Source organism: Equus caballus, chromosome 5 (genome assembly GCF_041296265.1).
Source record: "Equus caballus isolate H_3958 breed thoroughbred chromosome 5, TB-T2T, whole genome shotgun sequence".
Lineage (NCBI taxonomy): Eukaryota > Metazoa > Chordata > Mammalia > Perissodactyla > Equidae > Equus > Equus caballus.
Window position 1 is genome coordinate 37211477 of NC_091688.1, and position 11493 is coordinate 37222969.

Consider the following 11493-nt stretch of genomic DNA (forward strand, 5'->3'; position numbering starts at 1 on the left):
AATTTATAGAGGATGCCTCCTGTTTCATGTCTCAAGCCTTGAGGAAAAAAGATAAGGGAAATGAGCTTTGGAAGGGAATAAGCAACAGTGCTTAGCAGAAGAGCAGAGCCTGCATGGGGAAGGGTGTGAGGGGTCTGAGGCATTCTCTGACAGAAGCAGCCACTTGTCTGTACTTTCTACTTGTTCTTTCTCATCCTAAAGTACCAGAGAATAGCATGCTAAGTAGTCATTATGGAGAACACAGATGGACAAAGAAGGAGACTATGAGAAAAGGCAAGAAATTCACTGTTAAGTGGCTCATAAAAGGCAAATAGAATCTCCATTTTGTTGCTCTGAGCTTGAGGCCCTTCTCACTAATAAGGCTGCATAATGATGGCTTCAACATTCATTCATACGTTTTATTCAATTAACACTCAGATATTGATCGAACCTCTGCTATATGCCAATCACTGCTGTAGGTAAAGGGCTATACAAAGCTGAATGAAACATTATTATTGCTTCTGAAATACATAAAGGACATTTAAAAAATTCCTGGGGTGACAGATAATCAACAATGATCAAGGAGCTCAGCCATAGTCAAAAGAGACTTGAATTAGATTTTAGTCCTGGATAAAAAGCAATAAGTTTCTCTCTGTAATTCCCTAGGAATCCACAATTCTTTGGACTCCAACAAAATTTTAGTATTGGAAAGACCTTATCAGTATCCTCATCTGTTAGCTGAACTATATTCTTTCCAATGTCCTTTCTAGATTTCTGGTGTCACTATTCTAACTTTTTCACTGACATAATAAAGCTCTAAAAACATGAGGTTTTACCCCATATATTGAGAAAATTTTACCCTGAAAGACAAGGGCAAATCTAGGTTCTGAAGAGTTGAGGATATAAAGAAAACATTGGGTAGGCACAGTAAAGTAAAAGACAGGTTAGCAGTCTCAAGTAGCTGATGCCCTTTTGATAACAGTCTTCAGCACTTACACTGAGTGAGACCACAAGAATGCTCTTCAGAATCTCTGCAGCCACTTGCCTCCTCTGCTAGTTTGTCGATGAGGATATAGATGTCTCCATAGTCTTGTCAGGGAATATCCAGAATGGAAAGCTCAACTTTCCTGGGAGTTTCTCTTTGAATGATGCAGGAACTAAAGGAAAATGGTACATCTCACTCTCCTCTCCAAGGGACAAATTAGGAGAAAAGTGTCGCATAGTAGTTTAGACATTCCCCAGGGTCCTGGAGCTACATCACCTTGTCTCTCATAGGGGAGTATAAAGCTGGGCACTGGGGCCCAGAATAGCTGTGGGTGTCAGAATAGACTTCAGCTAGGATCATACTTCTCTGGAATGCGCATTAAGTAAACACTACTCTCTTCTCAGCCTTTCACTCATTTCTCGCAATGATTTCCATTCTTTCTGCTGATATAACAATAATAGTAAATATATTTTTCAAAGTTTTTAAATACACATTATCTCATTTGATTCTTTAACAAATTATATGTTTAAAAATGGTTAAGGATGGTGAATTTTATGTTATGTATTTTGTACCACAATTAAAAAAAATTTGTATGAGGTTGGCAAAACAAAAGTTATTCCTATTTTGCGGGTGGAGAAATTAAGAAGAGCTAATGGCTTGCTCCTATTCACATAGGCAATACAAAGAGGGGAAGAAATTGAACCTTAATCATCTGAGTTCAAATCTAGGTACCAGTAACTTTACTCTTCAGTTATAACTCTTGCTGTTTTTTTGGCAGTGTGGCTGTTTTGTATTTGCGATTCTCAGCTACCTACTCAGTGTTTTGGGACACGACAACTGCTGTCACTTTTGTTATCCTTGCTCCCTTCCTCAACCCCATTATCTATAGCCTGAGAAACAAGGACATGAAAGATGCTATTGGGAGGCTTTTCTGCTGTCAGAAGAGGGCTGGTGGGGTTGGGAGATTGATCTAGATCCTAGAGACTCTGAGAAACCTCCTGGAAGTTCACTGTTCCTTGTCTTGTTCATGATTATGTTCTTTTTCTATTGTTGCAGCTACTTGTTCTATTATTATAAACACGAATGAAAAACTGCTGTGTCCAGGTCATTGGTGGCAATGGCATAGCCTGTTTACATCAATGCCCCTATCATGTTTGTGGTAGCTTAAACAGGATTAAAATGGTGTGGCTTCTCCTACTTTGTATCAAGGCATATTATAAAGCAATATAATAAAATTGTTCACCAATGGAAGTGAACAAGCCAGTGGAAGTCAAGAAACAGACTGATGCAATATGGCATTTTGACATACAGTAGAGCAGAGACAGCAGATCATTGGGGGAAAGATGGAAAGAATTGGCACAATAGGTCTGTGGAGAAAGGGGTATTATTTAATAAATAGTGCTGGAACCTCTGTTTAATTATGTTAGAAACATAAAATTTGTCATGACCTCTTTACATTGCCATAAATTTACACATAGAATGAAGACTTAATGTGAAAAGTCAACTTTAATACTTCTGAATAAAATTTTGGAGACTATTTTTATCACTTCAAGTAAGAAAAAGTTGTAAAGAATTCGATAGAAATATGAACTATAAAGGAAAAGACCAATAATTTTCAACTACATTAATACTTCCAATTACCAAATGGTACCATAAAGAAAGGAAAAAGATAAGTTACATAGTAGGAGTGTGTATTTGTAACGTGCATAACTGATAGTGATTATTATTCAGAATATATAAAAAGCTCCTACAAATTAATGAGAGTGATAAAAAACCAAGTGAGGATATATATCCTTGTGTATATATATATATATAAATCAAGTGAAAAAATATATTATATATATATAAATATGTGCTCAACTTCATTGATAAGTAGAGAAATGCAAATCAAAACAATAGTTCATTATTTTTACCTACAGCAACCAAACAGCAACAAATATGACCACACAAAATGTTAGAAAAGATGTACAGCAATAAAAATTCATGCATTGTTGACAGGATACAGACTTCAGAAAACAATTTTGTGGTATCTAGTAAAGTTGAAGATGCAAATAGTCTACAGTACAAAAAATTCATGCCTAACGGATGATTAAATTGTATCACATTCTCTTTTAAAGCTGTAGCTAGATACATTTACGTGAATGATTCTCAAAAATACAATATTGAGCGAATAAGCAAGTTGTAAAATAATACCTAAAATATGACTCAATTTATATAGAGTTAAACAGGTCAAACTAAATAATATACTGTTTTTGACTATATATCCGTGTGCTTTGTAGAATAATAAACACAAAATTCAGGTTAATGGTGATGTGCAACATGAGAGGAAAAATAATTGGATTGAGGAGGAGCATTTAGTGAACTTAAAAGTTACTGAAAATGTTCTATTTGTTAAGTGGGGTCATAGGTTCATGTGAATGAGAGGTAAAAAAGTGAAAAAATAAATAGCGATAAAAGATAATCTACTCTTTAAAGAAAATAAAGGAGAGAATAAAGACAGCATGGTAGCCTTAAAGCAACAATAAATAGAGGAAGAGTATATATTTTAAGATGATTATATTCAAATATATATAAACAGAATGAACAGGTTACATGAGAGAAAGAATTTGAGGATATATAGGTAAGTAGGACAACTGAGGAAGCAATGTCTTTAGATGAGATGACCTGAGACACAGAACTTGGGTGTGCATGGGGAGGAATTTATCTTAGACAGATGGTAAGACTCTTCCAGTGAAACCAAAGCGAAGCAGGTAAACATGAAAATGACTACAGATTAGTCTACTCCTGGGACACTATTTGATTCTTAAAATCAGTTCATTCATTCATTTATTCAACTGTATATTCATTCATCAAATGCTTATTAAGTATCTGTTTTTAAATATCACATCTTTTAAATCTAGTCATTCAGAGCCACTTCTGCTCTGGCTCTTTTTTGCACCCTATATCTGTGTCCTATCAGCTTATTTTAAGTCAAATCTGCTTTCAAGTTATATTTTCTTTCCATATCCACTGATATCATTCCATCAGATATTTAACACTTCATGCCTGTTTTATATCTCTTTTTGTGAGAGAAGAAAAAAAAAATCATGTGTTGGGAATTTGTTTTTCCTTGGCTTCACCCAAGGTAAAGCTACATACAAAAAATAGAGGAAGATTGGCACAGATGGTAGCTCAGGCCTAATATTCCTCATCACAAAAAAAGAAGAAGATTGGCAATGGACGTTAGCTTAGGGTGAATTTTCCTTACCAAAAGAAAAAAAAAAAGCAGATGAAGAGAAAGAAAGAAAAGCATCTTTCTGGTTGTATTCCTCACTTATTATGTGGGGAAATTTTTGATTCCCACGTCTCTGCGAGGGTTAGCTCACGTGTGCTCATCAATACAGCTTTCATGTAGCAAGAAAAACTGTCCTCAAATCCTTTCCTGACTCCAGCTCCTTGGGGACATCTGCCGCTGGGACCACTGAAGCCCGTGAAATCTCATGGGAGCCCCTCATTCCTGCCACTACTGCTAATTGCCCTTTGATTCTCTGGATCCTTCTGAAGAAGTTCTGCTGAGTCATGTTGGGCGCCTGCTGGCAGAATCTTCTATAATATACTTCAGAATTGAGCTATGCTATCCCTGAACTGCTCTGAAGCTGCTTCAATAAAGAGTGGAGAAAATCCTTCTGCCTTTGAATCACACTTCATTAGCTTGATTCTCTTGTTCCTTATCTTTCCTCTGTCTCAGCAGACACTTTGTATATAAACACTTCTTTTACCCCTTCGACAGAAAGGAAAACCATGTATCCCTTCCCATCTGATTTCTAGCCTGACTCAAAGAACTATCTTCCCACGGGTGTGGCAACCTCATAAAAGGGAGCAAGGCACCAAGTGTTCCTCTAATTAACGGCTTGGGACCCGGGGTTGCTTTCCCCCTGGCACTGGGGGAGAACCCATCAGAAGAAAGTCTTCCTCCCATTTGACTATTCCCTGAGAAGTCTCATGTTGTGGTTGTGGTTATAAATCTTCCTACTTGTTGGACTGCAGAACAATGAAGATGAAGACATTTGGGAGACAGGAGGGGCCCTCTAGGTTTCTGGAAAAGGTGGGTATGGGAGGCAGAACTGGCTCTGTACTTTGGCATATGGGTGAGTGGCTTTGTTTGTTATATATTGAGGAAGATTCTCACAGAACCAGAATTTTTTCTGGTTCAATGAAGAAAGACTTGTGGAAACTTTGTTGAGATTTTGCAGGTGTGTGAGGTAAGGGAAAAGATCATAGCTCAGGATTGAGGATTTTTGGTGAATTTGTGTCCTAGAGCTAGAGATGGTCAGAAGATAACAAACACCGGGAGAAATATTGAATTAAATTTTGTCTGAGCCACTAGCTCTCTGACTCTTTGCACCTCCACTGATTTCTGGATTAAATTGTGATCTAGTATGCTTGCATTTTATTTAGTGGAGCCATAAAATGCCCTTAAGAATAAAGCAATACCAGGACCAGCCCTGGTGGACTAGTGGTTAAATTTGGCACGGTTCAGTTCCTGGGCATGGACCTACAGCACTTGTCTGTTAGTCGCCATGCTGGGGTGGTGGGTCCCATACAAAAAGAGGAAGACTGACAGCTGATGTTAGCTCAGAGTAAGCCTTCCCCAGCAAAAAAAAAAAAAAAGTAAAAAAAAAAAAGAATAAAGACATACCATAACAACCATTGGAGCTTACTAGTTGAGATTCTGGGCTATCCCTTCTTCCAGAAAATATGTCAGATATAATTTTGGGCTCAACTGTCTGCTTCAAATTGCCTTCCCATATGTATCTTCTTTCTTTTTTAAAGACTCGAGTTCCTGAAGACCTGACAATTTTTCCCTTTCCAGTTTTAATTTTCTAATTCCAAAATGTAATTATCATAGAGCATAATGCCAGTTTCCTTTTTGTATCTCTCTGCTGCCTCTGAAAGAGGAATTGAGAACGTCACAAGTGTGTTCTTTTCTGTCATGTGGAGGAAGTATATTGGGCATAATAAAACCAAATGACATTGGGATATCATTACATTACAATGATTTAAAACCTCATATACATTCAAATTATCTGTCATGCTTACAAGTTCAGATTTTATTTGAAAGCCTCTAGGAGCCACTAAAAAGTCTGTTTTCAGACAGAGGATTGACAGCTGTTCATTTAAGAAAAATCACTACAGTAGCTGAGTAAAGGATGAATTGGAGTGAAAAAAGTCTGAAGATAATGAATCTAGATAAGAATCATTAAGACAAGAAATGATCAGGGCATAAATTATTTTTTATTGTGAACGTTTGTTTTTTTTTAGGTAGAAATTTTCCCAAACAAAAACAAAGGGAAATTTTGTCCTTCATATTTCTCTTGTTTCAATACAGGTTTAACATTCTGCTGTGTCTATAAAAAGCAGGAGCAAAAAAAAAATACTATAAAAATATTTGCTTGCTGTACAACAAACTGATTTTCTGTTTGTTTAAAGCCTCTGGTATTCTGGTTTCAAAATAATTTTGTCTTTTGTATCTATGGCTAGTTCACAATGGACTCTTTTTCATAGATATCAGTAGCTTTCTCTCTTTATTTATTTATTTTAATTTTTAAAATTGAGATATAATTGACATGTAACATTGAGTACATTTAAGGTGTACAATACGTTGACTTGATGCATTTTTGTGTTGCAATATGATTACCTTTGCAGCACTGGTTAACACCTCTAGCATGTCCTGTAATTACAGAGGTTCATCTCCACTAATATCACTACCAGGCAGTTGAATGCAATGAAGGCAAGACTCAGAATTCTGCATGCATACAAACATTTATTAGCAAGCAGGCACAAAAACTATTATCAAATCTGTTCTTGGAAGCTCATGGAAGTCACACCTCTCTATTCTTTAGGCTCACTGATTAGTAGAATGATTGAAGCTTTCTATCAAAGACAAATGTAACAAAATTCTCACTGATAGAAAAGCCAATCTTCTGGTAAGATCAGGTGATGGATCCTCTGTGAAGGGAGGAACATAGAAATGAATGAATCACGGGCCTATTGTACCGTCCAAGCTTAATAGACAGTTTGGGTCATCAAATTCTTGTGTCCCTTCAAGCAAGGGTTTAGGTATATTTCAGGCCCAAACCACAAATTTTGGTCACCTGGTTTTTCACCACTACCCCCCCCCCCCCCAAATTCTAAACTTCTGTATGCCAATGCTTCTCAACTGGGGCAGTTTTGCTCCCACTCCTCCCCTGCAGGGACATTTGGCAATTTCTAGAGAGTTTTTGGTTAACATGACTGGGGAAGGATCTGTGCTACTGACGTCTAGTAGGTAGCGGCCAGGGTTGCTGCTAAACATCGTAACAAGCACAGGAAAGCTTCCTACTCCCCATTCCCAACAAAGAATGATCTGGTCCATAGTGCACAGAGCTATCAATGTCATTAGTGCTAAAGTCGAGAAGATCTGCTCTATGATACTTAATAAGCCCCACAGTGCGGATACAGATAGGGATATTTGAAGATCTTGCCAAAACTGCCTCTGAATGTTGACTGCTGATTAAAGTCTTTCAAATGTTACCAAACCACTTCCATAGTGTGATTTCTAGATTACTAGACTTCAACTATTAACTAACCCTCTTTGGAGTACAGAGTAAGATTAATTTACACACACAGATGTATCACTTGTGTCTAAGCTGTTGTGTTTTAAAGTAAATGAAATTCAGCACGATATTTGGCTTTTTCTTTTTACTCGATTGTTAATAATGAGGCTGACCAAGCAAAGATGACACCTGCACTCTAGTTTTGGAGATGCCCACTTTAAAATGATCTTATTTTTATCCACAGATGAGATCATTTGTCATAATTCACTTTGTGTCTCCAATATTTCATCTTAAAAAAAGACTACCTACTTAAGTTGTTTCTAATTTGCTATTATAATAAATGTTTCAGTGAATATTTTTGTACATAATTTTTAATATTTTAAGCATTTTTGTTAGGTTATATGGTGAAAGGTGACTTTAAGTAGTTTCACAGTTCTTAATAAAGATTTCCAAAGTGACAGTCAGGATAATTTGTGCCAATTTATATGTCCAACTAGTAAAACTGTTTGCTTACCTAACAGAATAGTTGATAACATAGTTGTAATAATTACTAAAACATATTTTCAAATTAAACGGGTTCACTTTATAATTTGCAAAGCAACTCACATAGTATATTTTATTTGATAAATTTCATTTTAAGGCTGTTTTAATTGCTTAAAAAGGAAGTGTCTATTTATTATTTGAATGTACAGAGTTCTAACTGTTGTATTTTATTCTATCAGCCAAAAAGTGAAACAGCTGAAAACATGGATCAAGAGAATCTGACAATGGTGACTGAGTTTTATTTCTCTGATTTCCCTCAGTTTGAGAATGGAAGCCTTTTCTTCTTCATTCCTTTGCTCTTTATTTATATTTTCATTATTGTTGGAAATTTCGTTATCTTCTTTGCTGTCCAGCTAGATACACGTCTCCACAACCCCATGTACAACTTCATCAGCATCTTCTCCTTCCTGGAGATTTGGTACACCACAGTGACCATCCCCAAGATGCTCTCTAACCTGGTCAGTGAACAGAAGACCATTTCTTTCATTGGCTGCCTTCTGCAGATGTATTTTTTCCACTCACTTGGGGTCACAGAAGCTCTAGTCCTCACGGTGATGGCCATTGACAGGTATGTTGCCATCTGCAACCCCCTGCGCTACGCAATCATTATGACCCCTCGACTATGCACCCAGCTCTCCATTGGCTCTTGCATCTTTGGCTTTCTTATGTTGCTGCCAGAGATTGTATGGATGTCTACTCTTCCATTCTGTGGCCCCAACCAAATTCATCAACTCTTCTGTGACTTCGAACCTGTGTTGCACTTGGCATGTACAGACACATCCATGATTCTGGTTGAAGATGTGATACATGCTATTTCCATTCTGACTTCTGTCTCCATCATTACCCTTTCCTATTTAAGAATCATCACCGTGATCATGAGGATTCCCTCTGGTGAAAGCCGTCAGAAGGCATTCTCCACTTGTGTGGCTCACATTACTATTTTCTTGCTGTTTTTTGGCAGTGTGACACTCATGTACCTGCGCTTCTCTGTTACGTTCCCACCAATACTGGACAAGGCCATTGCACTGATGTTTGCTGTTCTTGCCCCGCTTTTCAACCCGATAATCTACAGTCTGAGGAACAGAGACATGAAAGATGCCATCAAGAAAGTCCTGTGTTCTCCAAAGATGTTCAATGTCTCTGGAAGCCAATAAGAGTTCAGACACATCTGTTTAAAGAAATACCATATCCACAAGTTTAAAATTCTAACAAATCAGTTTCTAGAATCACTGTGCATGTCTTGTTTTCATGTTACTGCTTGGGTATTCTTTCCACTTTTGTAACCTAAGACCTATTGTTTCATCTGACAGAGGATGTCTTCTGTGATTTACCTACCTTTATTTCATTGGCAGATTATAATGGAATATTTCCTCTGCTTTGTAAATCCAAATAGCATGGCAGTATCTTCTATGAATCAATAGAGGATACAGGGCTAAACAACAATCATATTTATTCCCTGCACACCTAAAAATTTCTCTTACCTACTCTTTCATTCTATATTCACAATATCCTTAAATCAGTTATTATACTTTTTATTTTAGAAAGATTAACGATATGCATCAGTGAAGTGGTTTTAGCCAGACCAAGAAGGCTGGCTTCCTACCATTGAGCTCAGAGACATTTATCCCGCCATAAGAATATATTCTTCTGATATATTACAATGATTATTCGGCACATATAGCTGCTGACCTCATGATGTTTGTGTCCCATTGTTATTATCAACTCTTTTGTGGGTTATTTTTCATATTGTTTTGAAAATTCCAGAACAAACACTCTTGGAAACTTGAAGTTTAAGTAGATAAAATATATGAGTTTAGGACCAAAAAAATAAATGTGTAAATTATGTAAAAATATATAGTTATACCTTGATGTGTTCACTTTTTTAAAATTACTATCACTACTATTAAATACATTCTATCTTATGTTATGTTAAATTGCCATGCCAGTCTCATACCTCAGTGCCTTTGTTCTTATTGCTTTTCTGCTCTGGAATGTTCATCCTGTCCTTTTTCTCTGTCTTGGAGCTTATACTCACCTTTAAAAAGTTCATACATATTTTATCCTCTGGGACAAATGTCCTTTCCTTCCTCCTACAAAACTACACTAATAGTTTCAGGGACTGAGTAAATTGTCTCTAGAAAAAGAAGCTTTTGCCCAGTGCATATGGGAAAAAAACCAAGGACACAGGGCAACTGTCAGTGATATCATAAAAAGCAGGAAGCCAGCCAGAAGGTGATGGAAGAAAAGAATGGAAATATCAGTAGTATAGGACACAAGAAAAAAGCCTCCATCAACTTCAGTCAAGCAGCTAGATGAATCTTAGGACCCCTTTAGGAGTGCTAAAGTGGAAGAAAGAGCTAGCTGTCAACTTCAGGTCAGCTCCAGACCCCATTCCCTTCCATGCCTCAGGGATCCAACTCTATACGTTATCCCCTCTCACGCTTGTAAATTGAAATCTTCTCCTACATTAATGGAGCTTTTTAATATCCATAAGGGAAAATTTTGTATACAGAAAATTACATAGAAATTTCTTTGGCTACAAAATAAAAATTATTTCTGGTAAACATTCAGAAACACAATTCTTTGATCTTTGAATTCCTGCTTTAAAATCTATTAGTATCCAATTTTATCATTTGCTTTTAAAGGTGTTTGACAAATTTTTGGACTGGTTTATAAACTTGGCAGTTAAATCTTTTTAAACTATATTTAAAGGTGATGTACATTCTTTTCTCTTTAAGTATCTCAATTTTCTGACCCAATAAACAAAGTCTCCCCAGGTTTAAAAAATAATCTTTATAGTCTAAAAACAAAAAAAACACACAGAAAACAAAACTCTTATAAATATGGCTAAAGCTAAATCCTTTTAAAAGTTTCAATACTGTGATAAACATAGTAAAATTTGTTTTAAATAACAAGCGTAATATCTTGACTAAATGTGTGATTTTTATTGACTATAAACTTTACGCCAATAAAGTTGGTTTAAAAAATATAAATTAATTACAAATTTAAAATTAGAATTACAAGGTAGATCTGATATTGTAATAGATAAAAATACCTTAAGTAATGAAAATACATAAAATACTAAATATACCCAAATTCCTCAGTGCAAAATTTGAATAATGAGTTTTGATTCTAATAAATATTGCTATAATTTGCTCTAAAATCTTGCTGACTTTAAAAGATACTAAACCACTAAGGAATAATTATTTGGCCCATTTCTTTATTCATGAAACAAATATTTACTGAGGCTCCTACGCCAGGCACTATTTTATGTGCTTAAACAACTGAAAAAAAGTCCCTACCCTCATGTAGCTTATACTGTAGTGAGCACCGGTCTAGGACAACATTATTCTGACTGAAGTAGTTTAATAGAGAAGAATCAAAGACAAATTGGAAATTTCAAGTACAGAC

At 36.1% G+C, this 11493-nt stretch overlaps 1 protein-coding gene across 2 annotated transcripts; it reads left to right on the top strand.

The window, feature by feature from the left end:
• Positions 1-8285: 8285 nt before the first annotated feature.
• Positions 8286-10284, top strand: OR6K5 (olfactory receptor family 6 subfamily K member 5). 2 transcript variants are annotated; one of them, XM_070266380.1, is made up of 2 exons: positions 8286-9191; positions 10282-10284. In XM_070266380.1, the coding sequence occupies exons 1-2, from the start codon at positions 8286-8288 to the stop codon at positions 10282-10284; spliced, it is 909 nt and encodes a 302-aa protein (XP_070122481.1).
• Positions 10285-11493: the final 1209 nt, after the last annotated feature.

What these genes read in the sequence shown, in the direction of transcription:
- OR6K5 (XM_070266380.1), top strand. Translation starts at nt 8,286, where the DNA reads ATGGATCAAGAGAATCTGACAATGGTGACTGAGTTTTATTTCTCTGAT.